This window comes from Alosa pseudoharengus, unplaced genomic scaffold (assembly GCF_046254945.1).
Source record: "Alosa pseudoharengus isolate Yale_2024_CS ecotype anadromous, Long Island Sound unplaced genomic scaffold, YU_APseudo_1.1 YU_APseudo_1.1_scf_7, whole genome shotgun sequence".
Lineage (NCBI taxonomy): Eukaryota > Metazoa > Chordata > Actinopteri > Clupeiformes > Clupeidae > Alosa > Alosa pseudoharengus.
The window spans coordinates 28,523,802-28,548,948 of record NW_027468859.1 but is presented as its reverse complement, the minus strand read 5'-3'; the positions used below and the strand labels follow the sequence as shown (position 1 = coordinate 28,548,948).

The 25,147-nt window shown below is 39.5% G+C and overlaps 2 protein-coding genes across 3 annotated transcripts; one reads left to right on the top strand and one right to left on the bottom strand.

The window, feature by feature from the left end:
* knl1 (kinetochore scaffold 1) lies at positions 1-19,799 on the bottom strand. Its single transcript, XM_076272367.1, has 25 exons — positions 19,588-19,799; positions 19,188-19,227; positions 18,968-19,027; positions 17,924-18,012; positions 17,791-17,846; positions 11,731-11,752; positions 11,478-11,491; positions 11,311-11,363; positions 7,246-11,010; positions 5,892-6,027; positions 5,695-5,762; positions 5,377-5,475; positions 4,686-4,801; positions 4,364-4,454; positions 4,149-4,265; positions 3,969-4,056; positions 3,764-3,850; positions 3,627-3,666; positions 3,262-3,366; positions 3,062-3,162; positions 2,167-2,235; positions 1,964-2,073; positions 1,369-1,490; positions 1,127-1,252; positions 1-459 (listed from the first exon to the last, which is right to left on the bottom strand). The coding sequence occupies exons 1-25, from the start codon at positions 19,614-19,616 to the stop codon at positions 363-365; spliced, it is 5,700 nt and encodes a 1,899-aa protein (XP_076128482.1). The 5' UTR covers positions 19,617-19,799; the 3' UTR covers positions 1-362.
* A 441-nt stretch (positions 19,800-20,240) lies between these two features.
* On the top strand, positions 20,241-22,885 carry knstrn (kinetochore localized astrin (SPAG5) binding protein). 2 transcript variants are annotated; one of them, XM_076271846.1, is made up of 8 exons: positions 20,241-20,350; positions 20,575-20,689; positions 20,775-20,804; positions 21,119-21,218; positions 21,415-21,529; positions 21,698-21,759; positions 22,487-22,561; positions 22,673-22,885. In XM_076271846.1, the coding sequence occupies exons 2-8, from the start codon at positions 20,589-20,591 to the stop codon at positions 22,802-22,804; spliced, it is 615 nt and encodes a 204-aa protein (XP_076127961.1). In that variant the 5' UTR covers positions 20,241-20,350; positions 20,575-20,588; the 3' UTR covers positions 22,805-22,885. The 2 variants fall into 2 exon arrangements, with proteins under 2 accessions (XP_076127961.1, XP_076127960.1); XM_076271845.1 differs by having other exon boundaries at positions 20,559-20,689.
* Positions 22,886-25,147: the final 2,262 nt, after the last annotated feature.

The window sequence follows — 25,147 nt, the reverse complement described above, 5'->3', positions numbered from 1 at the left end:
AATGTTAAGCCTAAGCATTTATTAAGGATGGTTTAATCTGAATATGACAAATATCAACAGCAAAGTGAGTGAAAAAAACAAACAAACAAACAAACAACAGAATTTTGTACAAATATTTACATTTCAGGAATGTGTTTTCTCAGCTGCCAGTCTGTGAGATTTCAATACCTTAATTTCGGAGTTAATTGTGGGACACAAACATTGAGTACATTATCTCTACAAACATTTGTTCATTTTTTTTTAACGGGGTAATATACATGTACAGCAACATTATATGACAAAAACAATCATTATGAAAACATATATATTATGTATCCCAGTATTTGGATAACAAATATAGGAATATCGGTCATCAATATGTTTTAGACGAGGATATGATCATGAATCATCTTGATAATCTTGGTTAAGTAGCCCTTGGCTGGTTCAATGGATGAGACTAAATCCTCAATCTGGTCAACTCTGGGAGGGAGAAAATAAAAGTGATTACCAGACTACACACAAATTCACAGAACCTCCTTGAAGGCACACCCCCCTCTTATGCCATCACCAAGGGAAGTTCAGTCCAGTACAAGACTATGCAGTTTACACAACACAGGTTACACTCACACAGTAAACCATGTGCATATAATGGTTGATGGCTTTTTTACATTCAGGGTTCCCACTCTAAGTCAAGTCAAATGTAAAATTCCATGACTTTTCACTGACAAAAAAAACCCTGAATTTCCATGACTTACTATAATGAATGGTACAATATACCGACCAATAATTTCACAGCAGCTGTATAGCGTTCAAGAATCTTTTACTTTTTTAGATCTGGAGATGAATAAACAAAGTTGGGCTACTCAAGCAAGCAGTAAAGCTAATAACCAGATATGCACAAACCCTGCATGGAAATATTTGTATAATGTATTTTTGTAAGTAAATTTTAAACTGCTTCAACAAAATTCTGTGATATTCCATGACTTTGGCCCAAAAATTATAAAATTCCCTGACTTTCCAAAATTCCATGATATTCCAGAAATTCCATGACCCGTGGGAACCCTGTATTTACTATATGAACAATACATATAGTATGTTGTCAATCACAAAACAAAGCTAAACCACCCATGTTTAGTTAAGGACTAACCTTGTATTTCCAATGTAGTTCTGGAAGCTCTGGATCGCTACCCCTCCAAAGGGGTAAGCACTGGTAATCGCCAGGGTTAGCTGAAACTTGACAAACGCTTTGAGGCTGGAGAAAACGATTTGGACCCTGTAATGGAAAAAATCATCCGACAGGTTAAACAGCCCTGCTTAGAACAGCATGCAGCAACTATAAGAATAGTATCATTGGGAGATTAAGAACTTGATGAAAGACTTCAGACGTACTGTCTGTCTGCACACTTGATCTCCAGGACACCCAGTCTGAGCGCTCCCCACCTCTTCAGCCGGTGGATCTCCTCACCGAGAAGTCGGATGCGGCTCACCGCCAGACTCACTTCATGTAGAAGCTGAGAAGGGAGAGCTGCTCAATTACCTAACATTAGCACTGATGAGTTAAATATATGGTAAGTAGGTCATTTCTTTTGTCCAATGATGACAATGTCACTGAACTTAATAATGGCAAGCTCTGATGGCATTTTAAATTAGGTATTCCTCAACATCACTGCAATTAACACACTTTTTCTTGGTTTTTATCTGTTTGGAACCTGTAAGTTGTCAACAAATGCATAGAAACTGTAGTTTTACAACTAGATGATTTTATGAGATTGAATGTGTGTACACAAATCCTATCAGCATATGTAGCTGTAAGATGCAGGTAACTTTCAGTCTGTATGGATCAATATGTTGTTTTTGCTAAAAGGAATTTGGAGATATGCCTATTTAGTGCCCTCCATTAGTGGCCGTTCAGACCTAAGAGGAGGGTCACAGAATGGTCCGATAAGCAGCTCTTTCAGTTTTCCCTTTCGCCACAAAAACTTACCATGGGAATGTCGAGAGTGGTGGAGTACCTCTTTAACCAATCCTTTCCAGACTTGAGAAGTTGGGAGAGCAGGTCATGAACCATTACTGTGTGACACTCAGATTTTTCAGCTGTTCAAGATGGGGGGAAAAGTGATGAGTAAAATTATCACATGATAGAATGAGAAGAAAAAAAAGACAAAATGGACATGATTAAGAACTTACCGTCTAATCGAAAATCAAACGAAATGTCACAAAGTTTCTGTGCCATTTCACCTTTCGGTGCAAGCATTCCTGAGGGAAAATTACAAATAATACACATGAAAAATTTCCCTCACCGGATCAAAAGAGTATACTTAACTCATTGAGTGCCAAAAACGTAATATTTTATCATAACTCGGTTGCCGCTTTGGGTCGAATCAGTGACGCATGCACGTCAGGTCAAAACCAGGCCATTTTCGTGGGTCTATCACTAGGTGGCAGTCTCGCCAGGTCTCGCTGATCACTTTCCGGAATGTTTACAGAAGTAAGTAACAGGCAACACTTCATATTTCATGAAAGACGTTATATCTCCATTTCTAGAAAAAAAAACAGCGATTTTGATGAAAACTAGCCACTGTTTAGCTTGGGATTTCTCAGGAACAGAGGCGTGTAGAAATACACGGTTTGCACCCACCGAGAGCTTAAAGTCTCACCTTTTAATCGAGCTATTCTACGTGTTCATAGCTATAACACAGAATATGCTGTGGCTGTACAAAAATCATGAACAATGGTCTAGATTGCTGGCACTCTAGGACAAAGCTCCCGAAAACAGCTTGGCATTCAATGAGTTGATACATGAGGACATTTGTGATTGATACCAAAGTCCTTCTAGGCAAGTCCCCCCACTCTGCAGCCATCTTGTAATGCACTTTGGGCAGTTATCGGGCAGCTATTTACCTATTCAAGTGAATGGGGAGGCATACAGGAAGGGGCGGGATATGTGTAGAGACTACTGCTATATTGGCATTACGAACTAACCCCATGCATTTCTATAGAGGATTCTTTGAGTGTTGTGTCTTCTCATTAGAAAGTCTCTGTACATGCTCATATTTAAGAGTATCAACAAAGCGCTACGTACCACTGTACGGTTGATGTACTACCTCCAAGAATAGCATCTGATGTAGAAAACTGAATTGAGTCTTTTCATCTTCTTTCAGACTCAACTTCCATTCGTTCACACTGGAACAATAGCAAAAATGTATGAACAAAAAAAATCCAAACAATAAGGGCAAAATAATCAGGACAGCAATCTTTTCTCTAAATATATCAGCAAATTACCTGTGTAGGACAGAGGTGTGTTTCTCTATATCCTTCATCTCCTCACGTAATCGCTCCAATTTTTCTGCCTTCTTCTTCTTCTCATTTTCCATGTCGACCATTTGCCTGCGCAGATCACCAGCATATTTTTTTTTGCAACAAATCTTTACATCGACACTAAAGCTGAATAGTCTGAGATGCCATTGTACTTTAATGTATTGCAATCACCAATGGAAATCTTGCGTAACGTTTTGTGTTAAGATATCCATTATATCATACAAAGGGCTTATGTAGGTGTAGTCACCTTAGGTACCTTTCCTTTGTAATTGTGAGAAAATGCATATTATAATATATAACTCTTCTATACTCTTAAAGAAAATGCTTACCTTTCTTTTTCAGCAACAGCACTATCCAATCGTTCCAGTTCTAGAAAAACAACAAAACACAAGTGTGTGAATTACCTGTAATATGACTAAATGCTTTTTCAGAGTTTAGGGAAGGTGCAAAATGTGTGCCGTTTTACCTTCTTGTCTCTTTTTAAGGGCTGGCTGGACATCACTCTGTACATGCACTTGGTCAACGCTTAGGGCACAATCAACAGCTGCCAGTTCTACAGAAACAAACAAGAGGAAACTGTAGTGTAGAAGGGTCTGGAGTAATATACCACTATTACTCATTTTCGATGTTAATAAAAACCAAGTGGCTAAAGGAAAGAAAGTAGGTCATACCAGCTTCCAAGTCATGAATACAGGCATCAAGATCTTTCAGCAATGTGTCTGTTTCCAACACCTTTTCCTCAAGTTTCTGTTTGGCCTCCTGAAGGTTTTTGTAGAAAAATAAAAAGAATGTTGTTGCATGCATGTGCGTAACATTGAAAATATTTGACTAGTTTTGTATACAGCTCATACCTGTGTTGTATGCACAAGTTCTGAATACATTCCTGTCTTCATTTCATGAGAAATCATTTTGCTTTTCTTTCGAAAATACACCTTCCTTTCTTTCAACTTAGAACCAAAGCTCAGTAACTAGAAGGAAAAAAGTCAAATAAATGTCAAAGTCAGAAGTCAGACAAATGTGAAAAGCTCTACAGTCAACACCAATTAACACATTACTTGATCAATACCTGTTCCTTAGAGAGATTTGCTAACTCCTGCAAAAGTGACTCATTGATGTGTTTGAGGGGATGGTCTTGTTGCTGCATTCGTGACTTGAGGCTAAAAGCAGATATAGCATGTAAGAAACATCTACTGTTTTATCAAGTAAAATAACACTTACATTTATATGCAACATTTGTTTATGAAATGTTGATCATTTTAAGGGCTATTTCTAAATGTACTGTTCTGTTTTGGTCTTCAGAAATTTGATCAGACATAGACATTTTACAGCATTATATATCAAAGTTACTGACTGTTGCTCTTCTTTTGACATTAGCCATAGATACATACCCCTCAACCTTATCAGTAAGCTTTCCACAGTCAACTTCATAAATCCTCTGTTTAGGCCGGTAGATGTACGTCTCCTTCAGTAAGTCTTCCAATTGTGGTGTAGGGTTAGGTGAAAACTACGGAAAGGAGTCATGTTTCATGTGAATGTGACAACTATGAGAGATCTTAAAAGAGAAACTATGCAGTTTTGGTAATTTCTTTGCCGTTTTCTAGCTTTTTGCTCGCAGGTTTCTCTTCTACAGCTTTAGAGTATATCTTTTACGGCACTCCTCAATCGGTCAGTCTGCTGTTTCCTCGTTCCCTGTTCCTCTGACAACGGTTTACTCGCTTTTTGCTTACCATGACGAATGTCTGAGAAACTCCATCTCTACCTTGTTCTAGCCGCTGCCTAGCGTGTATGTGTGTAGTTCAGTAAAGCAATTTGTTACATCGCGAGGCTGCAAGACTTTTTGTCTCCGAGTCCGCCAGCCCAACGTTGCAAGGGTGTTTTTTCTGCTCACAGACGCTAGGGGGAAGCGAGACGATCACCATTCACCCCAGAAAAACTCATATAACCATTCCAATGACTCTGAAGCTGTGAAGTTGAGGTAAATTAAGCTAAACAAACTGCATAGTTCCCCTTTAAGCATTTACCAGTACATCACAAGATCACAAACACTGATTCACAAACACTGAGTCGTATGATTCTCACATTGTCAGGGAGGGCACTTGGGCGGGATCTGTGGATGACAAAGTCGATGCCAAAGTGCCTCAGGAACTCATTCACTGTGATGCTTCCATCTTCAATTTTCTGAAAATCAAAAGTATGTGATAAAATAAACAAGCAACACCCCTGTAGCTCAATGGCTAGAGCAAAAGTCTAACATCACAAAGGCCATCGATTTGACTAGGAAATACAAAAGTCTAACTCAGGTGTATTTTCTTTGCACTAGGCACTACGTATATTGCTGTAAACAAAAGCATTCATCAATATTAATTACATTTGAATGTAAAAGATCATGTTAAGTACCTTATGAAAATCAAATTCATAATCCAAAGTCCTGTCAATCTGGGAGTCACACTGGCTGTACTTGTATGCTGGAAATGTAAACATGTTAAATATTTGATTGGCTGGTTTTAACAGAATTCATAAAATGATGGTTAGATAAGTTACAAGGCACACAGACAGCTTTCTTATAATTCACCACAGATAAGAGAACCACTCACTTGACTCAAAGGTGGCCTCAGATTTAAGGTAGGTGGAGTTGCTGCTGGAGCCAGTGGCATCTATTGTCTTTGTCATCACATTAGAAGCTTCTTCTGTGGCATTAGCATCCCACTGGACACTACTGAACGCTGACCCCTGTAAACAAAGATACATTTCTAATATTTAAGCATTCCAGGAATTTTTTTGAATAGCAGGGCTCTACAGTGCGCCCATTTCACTCGCACATGCGAGTAAAAATGATGGCGTGCGAGTGCAAAAAAATATTTAGGCGCACTGGTGCGAATGACTTCTAACCATGTCAATGTTTGTCTACAAAATACACCGCAACATCGAGAAACATTACTGTGCAAACCATAGAATCACGTCGCGAATGCAGCATAAAAACTACACCTCCCATTAACGTTAGCAGTTTCGCGTTGTGACTTGCTAGTAGTCGCTTCTATCAAATTCAAGAGGGCAAAGATTGAAGAAATTAGTTCTTCTATCCGCCGAATTCATCGGATATAGGAGGAACCTTTTAGCCCAGTTGACGTATTGGCTGCAATATGCAAAATATAGCTGTAGCGAACAGGCACAAAAGTAGCCTCCCGTAATACTCAATTCATTTTATTCAAAGGTAGAACGCTACTGACAACTCCAGGCTTCCACGCATGCTTGTTTGTTTACACTGAATACAAGCTGAAGTGCAAAACGAAAGTTTGCCTACCTAACGTTTGCCTACTGCCCCCATCAATGCAGATATTAAAAAAAAAAAAAGGATAAAAAAATATATATCCTTGATAGCCTATGTTGGGTTTTGTGGAAGAGAAAATGGACTGTTTTAGTAGTAGTATTAGGCAGTATGCAGTCAGATAGGTCACCATGGGCATATTTGGATTAGCTACAGATGGATTCACAAATAAATACATTTGGCAGGATACTTGATATACAGGCTAAATGCAAATATGGCAATGTATTATATTATTTTACATTAACAAAATGTAGGAAAATAGAACAGACTGAAAATAAAGTAGGCACTGATCTTTAAAATCCTGTTTCCTGTAGCCTAAATGTTGTCAGTCATTCTTAATATTCGCAATTGGTGCACTGGCATGTTTAACTGTTAGCTGCAGTGTAATGTTAGATTATGTGTAAGTTAAGTACAGAATTGACTGTGCGCCCAAATTTCTGTCTGTGCTCCTACATTTTTTAACTTGGGCGCACAAGTGCTCCTGGAAATTTTTTTTAGTGTAGAGCCCTGAATAGTCATCTTGTATGCAGTGGAAACATTTTTAGAGTATATTAAGCAGTGGAAACATTTTAAAGTATATTAAAAACATCAAATCAAAATGAAAATAAATATTTTAATGTTACCGTGACTTCAGAGGGTGAGACATCTTGTTTTCTCTTCTCGAGAGGCACATGATCGTGGCCATCCTCTGGACACGCCCTTTTCAGGCTTTTGGTGACATGGAGAGTTGGGGAGAAGACATCATCCTCCAGGTCTTCTCGCTTTGAATTCATACTGCAGTGGTTATCTTCCCACTGGGTTTGCTTGAGAGATTGGTCATCAATTGTTACCGAGATGTCCTCTTCGCTACTCATCTCAGGAAGCTGCTCGTCATTGATATCATCCATTTCAAAGTTGTCAAGTAGATTAGTAGAAGTAGCGTCCTGGCCGCCTTCGAGAAAGTTACTTTTGAAGGTGTAAGAGGTTTCAGATACAACGTGATCAGTAAGAACTGGCTTAGGTCTTGATGGCAATTTCGGTAGAAAGCCACCAAACGAGAGTCGGGCTGTGAGTGGTTTAGTCTCATTGTTGGCCAGGGAGGCAATTTTGGAGCTTTCGACATTATCCATTTGTTCAGACACCCCTTCCACAGTCGTCTGGCTCCTGCAACCCACTGTGTCTACCATTTCAGTATTATCAAAGAACTTTTCTGTTACTTCTAAACGGGGTAATGGTAAAGTTGCACGGTCAACTACACTTTTGTCAGGTTCATTGATATTTTGTGAGATACGTCTCAGTTTAGACTGTAGATCTAGCAGGCTCCTCCGCCTTGATTTTACTTTTTGGGATTCTGGATCGCTTCTCTTGGTGACAGTATGATCAGGTGGAGAAACTGGATCCGGTTTGGCTGAATCAGCATTTTTGTCGGTGCATGAAGAGATCGGATCTTCCTCCTGAAGTGGTGCACCATTATGTTCATCAGATGGTAGATTGGCAAACTTCATCTTCATGTCATTGCCTTCACCAGAAAGATGCTGAGGTTTTGACTTGGTTGCCATGTACGGCATGGACTTTGTTGTCACTTGTAAATCAGCAGACACATGTTTGCTGCTAGTAAGCTCCATGTCATCTATACCGAGAGATGGAAAGAAGTTCTTCTGGCCAGTAACAAATGACAGATCTGCGGTAATTCCCTCAGATTCACAGGGTTTAGATATCAAGGACTCAAATGGGAAGAATTTCTTTGCACTACTTTTACAGCCATCTGATACTTCACTGGGATTTAAATCCATAACAGCTGATTTTTCGCTTGTAAATTCAGCGTGTTCACATGCAGTCAATATCTGCAACACGCTGGCCTGACTAGAAGGAAGTGACGCATCAGTCATTAGAGTAATGCTATTCTTACATTCAGTTGCCTCTATGTGACCAGTAAAACCTTTAGTGAACTCCATACCTTCATCATTTTGTGCAAACATGACACTTCTGTTTGTGGCCAGACTTTTCCGTCTTTTACTGGGCCTCTCCCGCTCACAGCCCTTGGTGTCAATTACCACAGTCTGGCTCTTTGTCATTTCCATGTCATCAGTATTTGCTGGGTCAACCGTCCACTGATCATTCTGAAAATGATGAATCCTGTGGGGGTGACTTACTGGTGGGGCATCCGGGACAGTAACCCCCCTGGATTTTGAAAGAGGGAATCTAGATTCTGTCTGGAGGGTCTTTTCAAGGACATTTTTATGTTCCGCAGTTACATTAATGACTCCTGTAAGCTCCATTCCTACGTTATCTCCAGAGAAAATCTGTGTTTTGTTGGGATCCACCTCACCCCTCCTGACACTGCTTGATAGGGACCTCATCAAATCCATTTTCTTCCGCTCACAGCTCTTGGTGTCAATTACCACAGTCTGGCTCTTTGTCATTTCCATGTCATCAGTATTTGCTGGGTCAACAGTCCACTCATCATTCTGAAAATGACTAATCTTGTGGGGGTGACTTACTGGTGGGGCATCCAGGACAGTAGCCCCCCTGGATTTTGAATGAGGGAACCTAGATTCTGTCTGGAGGGTCTTTTCAAGGAAATTTTTATGTTCCGCAGTTACATTAATGACTCCTGTAAGCTCCATTCCTATGTTATCTCCAGAGAAAATCTGTGTTTTGTTGGGATCCACCTCACCCCTCCTGACACTGCTTGATAGGGACCTCATCAAATCCATTTTCTCCCGCTCACAGCTCTTGGTGTCAATTACCACAGTCTGGCTCTTTGTCATTTCCATGTCATCAGTGTTTACTGGGTCAACAGTCCACTGATCATCCTGAAAATGATGAATCCTGTGGGGGTGACTTATTGATGGGGCATCCAGGACAGTAGCCCCCCTGGATTTTGAAAGAGGGAACCTAGATTCATTCTGGAGGGTCTTCTTTCCAGGGAAATTGTCCTCTTCCGTAGTTACATTAATGACTCCTGTAAGCTCCATTCCTACGTTATCACCAGAGAAAATCTGTGTTTTGTTGGGATCCACCTCACTCCTCCTGACACTGCTTGATAGGGACCTCACCAAATCCATTTTTTTCCGTTCACAGCCCTTGGTGTCAATTACCACAGTCTGGCTCTTTGTCATTTCCATGTCATCAGTATTTGCAGGGTCAACAGTCCAGTGATCATTCTGAAAATGATGAATCCTGTGGGGGTGACTTACTGATGGGGCATCCAGGATAGTAGCCCCCCTGGATTTTGAAAGAGGGAAACTAGATTCTGTCTGGATGGTCTTCTTTGCAGGGAAATTTTCCTGTTCCGCTGTTACATTGATGACTCCTGTGAGCTCCATTCCAATGTTATCGCCAGAGAAAATCTGTGTTTTGTTGGGATCCACCTCACCCCTCCTGCCATTGCTCAATGAGGACCTCACCAAATCCACTCTTTTAAAGTTGATTGCAACGGTCTGACTCTTTGTCAAGTCCATGTCATCTGGATCAGGTGATTTCAGGGAACCTATCAAGCCATCACAATCCAGTCTGGATGCATTGGCGCTACCCCGTCCAATGGCCCATGGCTTCTCTTTCTGTTCCGCTTGTTGCTTTTGAAGAAAACCTCTTCCATCTATTGCAACTGTATAACTTTTTGTTAGATCCATGAAGTCATCAGTTGATGGGGTAGTTGGCGTCCTAAAGTGAAGGCCTTGAGGTTTTGAAACAGAGTATGACAGAGCAGGAGGCTGGTTCTCTTTGTCGATTACTGTACGTCGGGCATTTAGACTGGCAAGAAAGCCCTTGGAATCCACTTTCTGGGTTGGAACACTACTAACCTCAACAAGTGAGCAAGATTCCTCTTTTGAATTATTCCCAAGTCCCTTTTTCTTGGACAAACTTGCAAGGAACAATCCAAAATCTGAATCGGCATCTGGCTTTTTTGGAATTCCTACATTTGCTTGTGGTATGTTGCTGCCTTTGTTTAGAGTGTTAAAGATATCACTTGCTGACATCGGTGCTTTCTTTGAGAAGTTTAAATCAGTTTCACCTGAATCATTATCAATGAGAACTGTGTGACATTTGGTCATATCCATGCATGCTGTATCATCTCCAAACAACAATGTCTGATCTCTAGTCATGTAAGATCTCTCATTTCTAGTATTCTTCCCAGCTCCCTGCTGCTGAGAAACACTCGCAAGGAAAGTGCCAAAATCCGGTTCCGCATTCTGTAGCATGGCATTCTTTGTGTTCATAGGTTTGCTGATCCTGCTGACTGACATATCCGTATTGATTGTGAAGTTCAAGTCACTTTTATCAGAGTCTTTGTCAATGATAATTGTATGACAGTGAGTCATGTCCATGCATGCGGTGTCTTCTCCGAACAGTACTGTCTTATCGTCACAACCATCTGGTAGAACTGGATCTGAGAAGAACTGAATCTGTTTGAGATATTAAAAAGAAACAAAACAAGATCAAAACATTGAGAGAACCAACCAAAACACGTTGGCCAGGATCAAACAATAATCCAGTACATCTGTACTCCACAAAAATCCATGTTCTTCAAGTCATGCGAGTGTTCAAGAGGCTTAACTGAATTTAAAAGCTCTTCCTCTCAATTATGATTTAGCACCTCAAGAAGACTGTAGTAACATTCATTACAATACTTTCAACATTTAAAACAGGTTATGGAAACATATTCAATATTGTGTACAAAGCACTTATACATAAACTTGGCCAACCTTCTTCCTTTGATGGGGCTCTTGCAGGGGTGCCTTTAATAGGTTTTCAATGCCTGTGATGATAGGAAAAAACATGCCATCATGTTAGAGTATTTTTATGGTAAACAACAAAAACGTACAAGACAACTACAGTGGAGGGAAAATATTGAGAGAATCAAAGTACTTACCATCATAGATGCCTCTACAAAAAAAGAGGTTTCTAATGTTAGTTTAATGTTACAGTTCATTGTCTAAACAATAGCCCAAACATCAGGCATAATTTGACGTTGATACTGAAGCCTTTCCAAGTTTTACATGTTCAACTTTAAACATTTTGACATTTTACATCAACATTTATTTCACAAGCCACACACAGCTTTAGTCCATTCTAAGAGGGACATCATGAAATTTTATGAAAATTACTTAAAAGGCTGGACTTACTTGGCATCTTGACAGTCTGCTCCTGTAAATAGAGTTAAACAAAATGAGTGAAATAAAAAGTAAACAATGGAAATGCATGCATTGCCAGCATATCTGGACCACCAACACAGCATCACTGGTGAAGAGAGCTCAGCGCCGCCTGTACTTCCTGCGGAAACTCAGGCGAGCAAGTGCTCCACCAGCCATCATGACCACATTCTACCGAGGCACCATTGAGAGCATCCTCTCCAGCTGTATCGCTGTGTGGGGCGGAAGCTGCACTGAATACAACAGGAAAGCCCTGCAGCGCATAGTGAACACAGCTGGAAGGATTATTGGTGCTTCACTCCCCTCCCTGAAGGACATTTACACCACCTACCTCACCCGCAAGGCGACCAAAATTGTGAGTGATGCAAGTCACCCCGCTCACAATCTGTTTGATCTACTGCCCTCTGGGAAGAGGTACAGAAGCCTGCGCTCCCGCACTACCAGACTCACCAACAGCTTCATACACCAAGCTGTTAGGATGCTGAACTCTCTCCCTCCTCTCCCCCCTCCACCCTCAGCTACATAACATCCTGGACATTGGACCCACAATGGCCGCCTGCACCACTCCACTTGCACACTTGTACACTTTGCAACTTGTTGCTGTTGTCCTGAAAACACAACACTTCTGCTGCTCTTACATAACTTGCACCACTATGCCACTTTATTTCTTACTTAGGTCAAACAGAACTACCTCAGCCTCTTATTGGCCTGACTTTGCACTAGTATTTTATTTTATTGACTGTCTATGCACAATTTCAACCAAATTTTGCTGCTCTTATTTTTTCATTATATGTGCCCTCTTATTTACTTATTTACTTACTTTTTTGTTTACTTGAATGTTATGTTTGTCTGTGGACTTAAAATTGGTAAAATATGTCTTGTCTCCACCGTGGGATAGTGAGAAACGTAATTTCGATCTCTTTGTATGTCTGGAACATGTGAAGAAATTGACAATAAAGCTGACTTTGACTTTGATATCTGTAACTCTAATAACTATGTTTCATACACAAGAACTTTGCTTGCTGACAGATATCGTACTTTTCCCACCAAATAAGTTAGTGCCCAGTAGGCTTGGGTATCGAATATCGAGTATTGGTTGGAACCGGGACTATCTTTGCGATTTTCCCGGAATCGTTCAAAAGTTTAAATTTCGATTCCTAGTTTCGATTCCCAGTCCACCGACCTGAAGAAGAAACGGCTGAACACCAACGAAGAAGTCCATAGTTCATAGAATTAAAATTCATGGAGAAGGTCAGACTATTTCATTCAGAAAGCAGGGTTCCCGTGGATCCTTAAATAGTCTTAAATACAACTGAATTTTCGAGAAGTATTAAATGTGCGTATGGGACAGCCAGCGAGTGCAAGAGAGCGAGTGATGTCTCAATCCAGTTTCGTGTATTTAAGTGTAGTGGTTGCAGTGTAGTGGTTGCAGAGTGAAGATGTTTTTCACGGGTGTGGTTAAAGGTGTGAAAACGGTAATAATACAGTAGGCCTATGTACAAAATAATATGCCTGACGTTTTCGTGGTGTAGCTGAGGCCAGAGAGATATACAGGTAGCCTACGTGGAATGAGGAAGCCTACGGTAGAATGAGCGGGAGAAAGAGCGATAGGCTGGCCATACGTTCGAATTTAGACCAGACATGTGGATTTTAAAAGCCCTGTCCGGCGTTCGGCGCAGCCTCAAGCCGGACGCTCATTTGTTCTCCTTTTTGGAGTTGCGCTTGGCATCTAAAATCGTTGCTCGGACGCAGCATCGTTCAACAATCTATGGACGCGAAGACTGCTGGTCAAATGATGTGCAGTGCTTCGCAATCAGGAGGAAATACTGTATATGTTAAGTTGATCTGTTTGCATCTTTCCAGCGTGTGTTGCTGGCCTAGCCTAGGGAAGAAAATATCTGTCTACGTTATAATAGCCTACCTGTAATATCTGTCAGCAGCTTGCTTGCCAGCGTTTCCCAGTAGGCTAGGCCTACTTCGCAAAAGTTGTGAACTATAACCGCATATTTTTTGAATGTCGGCGACTGGCTACATAAAAAAAAAACGTGCGTTCATAATACGTGCGTGCTTGAGATGAAACCAGCAGTTTTCAGCAGGATTATGCGAGGAGGACCTGTCTCTTAATTCATTTAAAACAAGTCAATGGTTTTACAATGTTTCAGTCAAGCTTTGGTTGGTTTAGATACAACTGGTATGCAAAATGTAAAGCAGTGGATTAACTTTAATTTGCTGTGCTGCATATTGGACAATAGATGCAAATAGTAAATTGTATAGGCTTATTAAAATATGTAAATAGCTTAGTCTAACTTTGAAAAAAATATTGAAGGGAATCCAGTCCAGTGCACATGCCTTTGGCAAGTAGCCTAGGCTACTTCAGACACAGGTGAAGAACAGTCAGCCTCAGCAGTAAGCAAAACCAAATATGTAGGCTACAGCCAGCTTCAAAAGCAAGCAGCCCAGACCCTAAAATTGGGCATTTATACTGTAGCTTTGAAGGTAATTCACACACAATTATTTTTCTTTCGCCAAAATATATTTGGTAACTTCTGTAGACATCCAAAATGGGGTGGGGGTTAAAATTAGTAGGAAAAAAAAACTATTGCATAAACAGTCATATATATCTTTTTGCCGTGGTATAGTCTTAAGTTTCATTTAGATGTCTTGAAAAGGTCTTAAAAGTCTTTAAACTTGCACTTGGAAAATGTGCAGATACCCTGAGAAAGACCGTTGGTTAGCTAGCTCATTTAAAATATCTTAAACTTTTTTTTTACCCTGCCTCTTAAAAAAATCGGAATCGAGAATCGTTAGGAACCGGAATCGAAATAAGAAATCGGAATTGGAATCGGAATCGTTCAAATTCAAACGATACCCAACCCTAGTGCCCAGTATGTTATAGCTAAGTGTTGAGTCAGCACAGTAATGTCCCAGGACTTTGAATGTAATGAGACAGAAGCCACAGTCCGGATAATACCATGGTTTGGACATCATAGTTAAAGGGACACCAGGCAAGCCTGATGCTTTTTCTCTACGAAACTCCCCCTCGCTCGGTCTGAAGCTCTTTTCCTTTTCTTTGCATCTTCCGTCAAGGGTTTTCGCTGCTTCTTTGCCGGCTCTGCCATTATACACACGTTTGCAACAATCGCTAGCGTTTCGTTAGCCTCTGTGCTGTGGATGCAGGATGGAAACTGAAACTGCTTCGGTCGCCGGGTACGATACACTGAACTTGCAAGCGGGATATTCTTCCTACAGGCAGTAGGGGCGGGCGAGAAAGTCTTCATTCGCCCTGTAATGAGTCATTTAACCATATACCGACTTACGAAGATGAGTAATTAACACAAAAACGTTGCCTGGTGTCCCTTTAATTACAAAGGAGAAGGGGAGAAAACTGCGTGTTTCAGAGCCAGTCCTGGCCGTCCTGAGGCCCTAAGAAGATAGTGGCCCTCTTACCTCTTACCATGTAAGCCACTTGCCATGTAAGTGTTTCTCCATTACTACAGTCACACCAGACAGTGTTCTCACTACAATCCACTTCCTTTACAACAGTTGGCTCAATCTGCCAGTCTAAGAATGAGAATGCTCATTAAGTGTATCAATTTTTGACCCCAGTTACATTTGTTTTAAAACGCATCTTAAGCTACCGTATGTTTACACCTTCAATTGAACACGACCCAATTCTGATTTTCTTTTGCTCCCAGGCCTCATTCATATGTGGAAATAAATTCATATTCAGATATGAATCGGAAATGTGCCAATACCACTGCCGTCTAAACGGGCAGATTGGATATTCTGTCATTTTCAACTTGCACATTGTTGAAAATGCCCACAATCTTTTACCTTTTCATAGTTACATTACACATAGTGTGGGTTGCACCAAAAAGGATTAAGTCTTAACCTGGATTAAATCAAGGTTTATCCATTAATCCAGTTGCACCAAACAAACCCATAACATTGCTTTCACATTCACAACTAGCACAACGGAGAAATTACAATGAAAACAGAGATGCAAATGCTGGAATGTGGGCTCTCCACTTCCTTTTCCCCCTTAAATAAAACCGGCAGCCTATTTTGCAAACCTCAAGACACTTCGGTGATGAAAGTAAACAGCTAGCCATTTAAATAGCCTAATAATGTAAGCTTGTGTTATTTTGTGCATTTTCAGCCTATTTTGCAAACCTCTCAAGACACTTCAGTAATGAAAGTAAACAGCTAGCCATTTAAATATCCTAATAATGTAAGCTTGTGTTATCTTGTGCATTTTCAGCACCGTCTCGTCTGTATGTTTGCTTTCGTTTTGGTGACCAAAATCCCTCTGGTGCGCATGCGTGTTGTCTCAAGTGTTAAGCAAGTTAGCGAACCACGTAAACACAACCATCTAATATGGTCCACTTTGAAACTTAGATGTAAACAGGCAGTCCAAAAAATATAGATAAATCTAAACCTGTAGTAACTCTAAATGGAACTCATTCTAAATTCTAATTCTAATTCTGACATGTCAAACCCCATCTTGCATCAGATTGCAGAACTCACTGATCATACGACAAACACAGCATGGTGTGCATAAAGGCCTGCCAGTGTAAATACAGCCTTAGATGATCCGATCACAGGTGGTCAGTTCTAAATACAGGTGTGCCAACAATCACCAAGACACGTTGTGATCCGATCACTCAAACGACTTGCTGAGGTGAGTCGTATTTGACCACATATCTTTTGTAGTGTAAACACTAATGCGTTCTGATGCATCCCGGACAATGGGAGTTCTAATGACTGTGACGTTGGCAGTAACAGAAACTAAACACAACGGTTGGCAACATCTCTTGCTGTACACCTACGAGGATACAAGTGTAAACAGCGATGTATCTCAGCTGACCACTTGTGATCAGGGGCCTATTGCACAAAACTAGGATAAGGGATTAAGCCGGGATATCTTGGTTATCCTGGCTCAATTTATCCATGATCCAGTTGCACAAAAGCGGGATAGGGGGCAGCAGGATATGTTATGGTATAAATTACCATGGCGATTTATTCTGTGGAGCTAGCCTGCTCCAGACCAGGCTATTGGTTCCAGGATATACTTAATCTCATCCCTTATCTCAGTCAGCAGTCACCACAAACGGAAACCAATAGTTATTCCACTGCCCACTACACATTGTTATCACATATACCTAGACCCACTATCATTATTGAAACGTTTGTGATCATTAATTAACTTTTACATACTCGCCATTCCCGACCTGTCATGCGACAATGTGACGTCACGGGAGTGCCTAACCATTTCGCGCGTGGTGGTCGCGGCACTAGTTGCAATATTCTCCTAAACAGAGGTGTTGCTGTTTGTTGCTGTTGTGAAAAGGCTATCGCTACCTACTTCACACCGTAGAAGAAGCAATGAAGCCGCTCTAGTTGCCATGGTGAATCAGTGAATCTGTGATCGGCGGCGGGGTCTATTTGAGGGAGCCGTGACCGCGCACTTATCCAGGATAGGTTTCACCTGGCTTGATGAATCCGTGTCTGCTCATCCTGGCTTGCTCTTTGTGCAACCAATTAAGCCTGTACACTCTTGTTTTGGATTCATTGAGCGCAGCTCAGTAACTTATCCCGGATGTCTTAATTCTGCTTTTGTGCAATAGGCCTCAGATCACCCAAGATTTATTCTAAAACCAAACGTAAACAGGCCCTTTAATGCACACATACCAAATACTTGGGTCCCTTCTGTTTTCCCATTTTCCCCACTTCCTCAGGTGAGAACAGTTATACGAATGATACTCAACTTTACCTGTCTTTACCCCCAGATGACTACTATTTCTGCTGTATTGTATTCTCCAAAACGTTTATCAGTTTCTGATATTCCCACCTAATCCAGCTATTCCCCATAAGATCAGCTTGGTTTATCTTCGTTTACCTCTAGCATTTCAATGTCATATCACTGTATTTCAGCTGAATATTTGAGCTCTTAGATATTATTTGGTACTGAAGAATTTAGTCTGCACTTATTTCTGAATCAAGAAAAAAATAAAATAATGAAAGAACACATACCCGTAGGTGTCAAACTTGGTGAAGGACTCTGGTCATCAGATGAACTAGTCATATCCCTAAAAAAATGAGAGGCTATAACAATCATCAGGGCTGAGAAAAAGCCATGCAGAGATTTACATTTTTGACAACTCACTTGGAAAAAACAACCACATTTTTCGTGGCAGCAAAGCTGACTCTCCTGGAACTCCTCCTTTTCTCAGTTGGTTTGCTCTTATCCCCCTGCTAAAAAAACACACAAACTCATCTGTTAAATCACATCTGCATATCAAAGGTAGAGTGAGATGTTTTTGCTGCCAAAATGCAGTGAAAATGCTTTGAAATGGGGCAACACTGAGGCCATAATTCATTTGAAGAGCTTGAAGAGCTATATCTCCATTTTTAAAAACATTAGATAGGCCATGTTTATATATGTGTATTTCAGGTAATATCAATAAAATAGCAGTTTTGCTGTTTTGATTAAGAGATAAATCAAATAACAATAACCCAATTACAGTTCCAATGACATTACCTGGAAAGCAAAATGTAAAAAAAAAATATTTATTTAAATGAAAATTCATTGAAATGGAGGATATAGCGTTTTGGAACCAAAGTCTTCATTTATTGTTTGAAGCTCAAACAGATCACTATACACTTTGCATACATTGTTGTCTGTTTCAACACGTGTGTGTATTTCTTTATCTGTAGGTAAGGGTTTTACACATTGTCAACCTCTGCATAAAAAACCCCCAACCTCAGTATCATAGAAAATACAGGAACAATTACCAACTACTGTTATTCAGATGGCATTTCTATGTTTAGAAGCATTTCAATTATTCACAACAAAAAAAGCAGTGTTTCCCACAGAATTGAATTATATTTTTGGTGGTAGGTGACGGGGGTGTTCACAGTTTTGAAGAAAAAAAATGCGCGACGTGGTTATGATCCTAACGGATTTAATCATGATTTAGCCAGTCGTCTTCTATGCCAACAACAATCCTTGCAGTTTTTTTTTTATGTTTTCTTTAAACGTGCATGCATGTTTGTTGAGGGACAGACACACAAGGAGAGGCTGTGAAAAAAGCCTGTGTGTAAAAAGGATGTAATCCCGTTTAAGTAGTACAACATAGAAAATCATTGTGTAGTGGTCAGTGTTGATATTGTGGTGACTGCAACTCCTGGCTGGAAACATTTTACCAACCTGTGGCTCCTTCAGACCAGCCTCTGTCACTTTGACAGACGTCCGGGGCGCTTTTAAAATCTGACAATGAATGACAATACAAACGTGAACAGTTTGCTCGAAGCATATGGCATAAGATTATATATATGTTGCAATATACTGCAAAGTATGTAACCTTAATTAATTAAATGGCAAGTCAGAAATTTAACGTGGATTAACAAGCAAGGCAAACGTTACCAACCGAGGAAATCCGCCTTTTACTTGGCCCGACTCGATCAAAGCTGTAACGTTAAACAACATCAGATTGAATCTGCGTTAGTTTCATCCAGGATAACATAACGTTACAGCCTAGCTGTAGGTGCAGAGTGAACACAACTGGCTAATCTAAAAACAACATCAGAGCAAGTAAATGTTAAAGACTAACGCTAACTTAACTATGCTAGTGCTAGTCGACGTTTGTTTTTATGCTTGTCTTCCATTGACGTTAGCTAGTGCTACATTAGCTTAATGTTAGCTACCCTCAAGTACCTTAGTAAACTGTTAAGTGAAATCATCGTTTGATAGACATTTCAAAATCTGCCCACACAACTTGATCTCTCATGACCTCAGTAATACAGGGTGTACAGCTGACATTTACTCACTCGAAATTAAATGTTTCGGTGGATTCCATTTTTAAGGGTCCTTTTGTTAACTTTAGTGGGGAATAACATGCAGACGTTCCCAGCCCTCAGATCAGTTTGAATTTAACCGCTCCTTCATGAGCATGCGCAATAAAACCCAACTTCTCCTGTGCAGTTTCAACTTTTTTTTGCCTATCTCCATCTAGTGGAAGAAAATTGCAGTGTGTTTGGACCGGTTCAAGAAATCACTACAGTACAAAATACAAAGGATTTATTTCTCCAAATAGGCTAATATCGGGGACCATTCATCATCAGAATCAGACTTATTTCATTGCCATTTTTTTCTTTTTCCACAGGAAAAAAAAGGCATTTTACTTGGTGAAATGGTGCAAGACACATAATAAGTATTTAAGTACAAATATTATATATATATGACAAAATTGTAGAGGCAAGTACAAAAACACTACGCAGAAAGGGGGCTATGTTTTGTTGAGGAGACCAATCGAAATTGATTAGTAGTGGCGTAGTGTCTGTGTTGTTGTTGTTGTTGTTGTTACGATAAGAATGTAACGCTAAGTACAGTATTTTCTGCTTCTACATTAAATATTGTAGTATACTCTCCTAACCAGTTGGAGGCAGTCGTCGTCAAGCTCTAGAAGTGCCACGGAAGTGACGCATGTGTTGTTGTATTTTCAAATTTATTAAGCGCCTTGGATTGTTTGGCAGATTGGTGTTGAAGGTTATTTCAGAGGAATTTATTTATTTTTACTCAACTCAAGTACAGGTAAGAAACCCTCTTACAAAGATAGATGAAGGGTAGGCGATTTATTGAAATCGGTCAGACAAAAGCATCTGTTCACTTCCGCTAGATTAAAGTTACCGCTAACGGCCTGTGAATTAATATTCGCTGGCTAGCTAGTCGGTGACAACAACTTAACTAACTGTGGTAATTGGTTGGCAAAACATTTGAGGACAGGCCTTAAATATTTCAGCTGGTCATTTTCGCAGTTCCTATTCTGACGATGAAAAAGGCGACTACTGTCAAGGAATCTGCCCCAGCACACCATGTCAACTCAGATGCCAAAGCAGCAGTGCTGAATCCTGTTTGTGACAATGTTGGCAGGTATTTACATTAGCTCCATGTAATTTTACCTCTGCCTTCTCCACCTCTCCATTTTCCTTTTTAATATGTCTACTTTTGCTTTCAGAAAGAACGCAAACACGAGGACATTAAAAGTGTGAGTATCCCTGCTGAAATTCTACAACACAAATCACAACAATCTAACGTTCTCTCAGCTTCAGCTATCATAATGAACTGTTTATAATTTAACAATACTAGTAAATATAAGTTTCCTTAGAAAAATCATAATTCAAAACTATCAGTCTGAAATGAAGAGGAAAATTATAATGATGATTTTATGGATTCAACTCTTTCTTGGGTAGTTCCAAAATTGGTTGGAATAAAAGAGAATTTGGGGTTTTAAAGCAATAAGCAGATTTTCATTTTGTTTACAATACTATTCGAAGATGCTGAAGCAATGTAATCACACAGGCCTTCCACCCGTTATGGAGTCCAAAATGAACTAAAGGAACAAAACCAGCTTCTAATCTCCACCAATGAAGAACTACAAAAACATGTTGTCGAAATGGAGGCAAGTAAAATTGAGTTTTTGAGTTGCTGTGTTTCTCTTGGCTTATATTGTCTGTCTTGCTAGTGGGAAGTAGTCATAATAATATAAAATACACTGAACCAAACCATATGGTTCAGACTCTATTGTATATGGACTGGATATGTATGTATTGGTTAACGTTTGTGTGCAGTATTTTCATTGTTTTGGTTGATTATAGAATAAGGTAACTCTACTGGAGCAGCAGTGTGGTAATCTAAAGGGAGAAAACTCGGAAATACAGAAGCGTCTGAGGGACTGCCATACTCTGCTTGTAACAGCTAACATGGACCCAGGTGGCCTGCTAACATTTTTATAATTTGATTTTGTTGTGTACTTCATTAACTTATTCATTGAATCACCATGTCAACATTTGTCTGAAGGTTGACTAGTTGTCTTATACAAGATTAATGTTTTATAACCGATAACTATATAATATTTCCCTTTTAATGAAATCCTTTCAGTGCTTGGTGAGCGGATTCATGAAGCATCTACTGAGAATGAAGAGCAGAGGAAGGAGGTTATGGTAAGAGTATGACTCTTTGATTTCTTCTGTCATAGCTTTCCCTCCCATTGGGCTGGTATCTTGAATATGAATTAAGCCTAGTCCTAGACTACATTTAAATTGTACATTTATTGATTTACTCTCTTGGACTCTTTTAACATTCAAACTACAGTGAGACACTGGTGTAACAATAAAGGCCACAAATAATGCTGCCTTTGTACAATACAAAACCAGAGGATGACTGTGCAAGTTTATGTTAGGCCAAGGGATGCAGTCAAGAGATTGAGGTGGATAAAGAAGAGGTGTGTGGCAAGTGCAAGCTAGGTGTGTTAGGTTTGTTAGAAGTGTTAAGAGAGGAGGTACTCTCAGAGGATAACCAAATCTCCACTACAGTTTGATGTCCAAACATAGAGTGTATTCTTTGACTTTTCCATATTGGGCTACTTTGAGTATGTCTGTGTGGTCTATTGTGTCATAAGTCAACACTGAGGGTGATTTGGTTAAGCATCAAAAGGCTTTCAGTTGGGAGAGGAGAAGGACATGGTGTGACCGTTTAATTTGCATGATTGTATCACATTAATCCATAGCCCCAGGGTTTACAGCTCTCTCTGCACAACATCACGTTCAGGAAATAATTGTGGCTCAACCTTTGACTCTGAAATTACCATGACTACATAGGGAAAAACTTGAATCCATGCATCCCTTATCCATTTTTTATTTTTTATTTTATCCCTTTTAAAACGTGCAGAATATTTCCCAAAATCTACTAAATGAGCTGGGAAAGTTTGACACTATGGCATCGGATCACAGAGGACAGCTAGAGGTAAGTTCCCAAGTCGTACACACATAGTGATTACCACAGTGATGAGCCAAGACCTCACAAATGTGTTATGCTAAAGGCTAAATCTTGTTTCCACATTACTTTGATTGCCAGGAAATCCAGAACGTCATGAGGCACCTCAAAGAGGCACGGGATAAACTGAGAGAAGAGATGGGCACCGTAAAACTGGAAGTGGAGGAAATGGAGAGAGATTTGGAAGAGGCAGAACGGCTGTTACTGGAATGACATGACCAGTAGTGTTTTTATTTCCCATGTTACATATTTCAATTGAATCAATAAATATCATATATTTTACATTTGAACAGAGTCTTTGTGTGGCATTCATATTTTATTCTAACTTAGAGTACACTGTTTACACAACTTAACCATTTCTAAATCCTTTCTATCTATTTTTTTTTTTCAGTATTTACAGTGTTTCAGTAGAGCAACTGTACATTTGGCGCGGTCATGCCATCTGGTGTCTTTTGGTGATGTTTGTGATGTGCTGTGAAATAATTACATTTTGTTTGGTCCAACAGAATGACTTTATGCATAGCCTGGGCGAGTAGTACCAATATAACAGGTGTACTTATCTTCCATTTTATAGCTTATATTTCAGTTGTTTTATTTAGGGAAGTTGGTAACACTTTATAATAACTACACAATTAATTTATTAAGCCTTTGTTACTTATTAGTTAATGGTTTGTTCATCATTAGTAATTTCTTGTTCATACATAATTTATCATCAGTAAAGCATTTGTTCACACAATTATAAATGCTTTGTTCATAGTAAATAAGCCTATCCAAAAAATATGTTTGTAAGTACATGATTTATACTTAATAAGTAATGAAACAACCACTTATAATGAACCAGTTGCAAACTATTACAAAATGCTTTGTTCATCATTTGTAAAGCATTGTTCGTATGTTAATAAACACAGTTATAAATGGATTGTTCATAGTAAATAAGCCTATATCTAAAATATGTTTATGAATTATTGTTAATACTTAATAAATTATGCAATATACACATGCACTAATGATTAGTTAGGGTGAGGATACATATTTTATAAACCACTTCCTAATACTATAATTCATGATTAACTCAGGGGTTACAAGTGGTTAGTTAATGACATTTTGTGAGCTTATCTAAAGTGAGGACTTTTTATGCCTTGCAACTCATTTTTTAAATGAGTTGTAAAGATTACATTCACATTCATTGATTTGGCAGACAAGTGACGTACACATGTCAATTAAATTGAAGGCCATTGACATAACAGTGAAAGCCGGGAATTGAACCCCCAACTTTTCAGGCTACTGCATGCTAGTCCAGCTCCTTATCCACTACACTACCTTGGCCCAGATAGAAAACCCTACAACTATGAAAGAGTTTCTGTTTTCTTCTACTACACACTGTTATTAAACATCAGTAAACTATTATTAAATGCTGTATTCTTCATTTGTAAAGCATTATTCCTACATTAATTCTCATCTGTAAATCATGTTTACACACAGTTAAAAATGGTTTGTTCGTAGTAAACACGCATATCTATATTATATTTTTGAATTGACGGTTGTAATACCACTGGACAGAGGTAGTGTAGTGGATAGGGAGCCGGGTTAACATGCAGTAACCCATAAAGTTGGGGGTTCAAACCCCGGTGTTGAATAAATGAATGAATAAATGCAAGTGTAAACTTTATTACTCATTTGTAAATGTGTTGCAAGGCATAAAACGTCCTCACTTTAGATGAGCTCACAAAATATCATTAATAACCACTTGTAACTTCTGAGTTAATTATTAGTTATAGTATTAGGAAGTGGTTTATAAAATATGTATCCTCACCAGGCTTGGAATTTCACCATTCTGGGGGCAAGGCCACTTGGCCTTCAGTTGGGCATATTTGGTGGGGGGCACAAAGGCCACATGTCAGGGCACCAAGGCCAAAGTTAACTATACAGTAGTAGGCTATAAAAATGATCAAAGTTTTATTTAGCCTATTGATGGTAATTTCGATACCACAGATTTAATAGAGACCCAGTCAGACCAATAGTATGAAAAATCAGGAATAGAGTTTATTTACAATGATGCGCATCAAGGGAGAGACAGCATGACTTCACCTAAAGATCCATCAGCTGCTCTAACTAGACAAGGAAATAGTTAGAGTTTAAGTATCCTTCCAGGCTGACGGGAGATGGCGTTGATCGTCCCATCTCACGTGGACTACACTGAATCAAACCCTGATTAGTGGCAGCCTGGCAATCTGGAGCAGATAGCTACTGACGCAGCCATGCAGAACAGTGAAACACTGCAAAGTCATAATATTCATGCTTATCTCTAAACACAGTCACACACAGATATACACAGGGACAGTACAGATATCATACAGTCATAACATAGAATCATACTTTTAGTATCAAAGTGACCCACTAATGAGAAATGCAGAACATTAAACCACATATTGGAATATTGGACATAATGCAGAACATTAAACCATATATTGGAATATTGGACATAAAGTTCTATTCCACTTTCTCTCAGTCCCCCTTTTTCAGCCTTTATGGCTGGAACATTTAATCAAATAATGT

Excerpts from the sequence above, each read along its gene's own strand:
- knl1 (XM_076272367.1), bottom strand. The coding sequence starts at position 19,616 with ATGGAATCCACCGAAACATTTAATTTCGA. Across the intron at positions 17,847-17,923 it reads AATGTGGTTGTTTTTTCCAA|GGATATGACTAGTTCATCTG; the intron begins GTGAGTTGTCAA and ends TCATTTTTTTAG. Across the intron at positions 4,057-4,148 it reads AACTTGTGCATACAACACAG|GAGGCCAAACAGAAACTTGA; the intron begins GTATGAGCTGTA and ends AAAAACCTTCAG.
- knstrn (XM_076271845.1), top strand. The coding sequence starts at position 20,243 with ATGTGTTGTTGTATTTTCAAATTTATTAAGCGCCTTGGATTGTTTGGC. Across the intron at positions 20,690-20,774 it reads GTTTGTGACAATGTTGGCAG|AAAGAACGCAAACACGAGGA; the intron begins GTATTTACATTA and ends TTTTGCTTTCAG. Across the intron at positions 21,219-21,414 it reads AACATGTTGTCGAAATGGAG|AATAAGGTAACTCTACTGGA; the intron begins GCAAGTAAAATT and ends GGTTGATTATAG.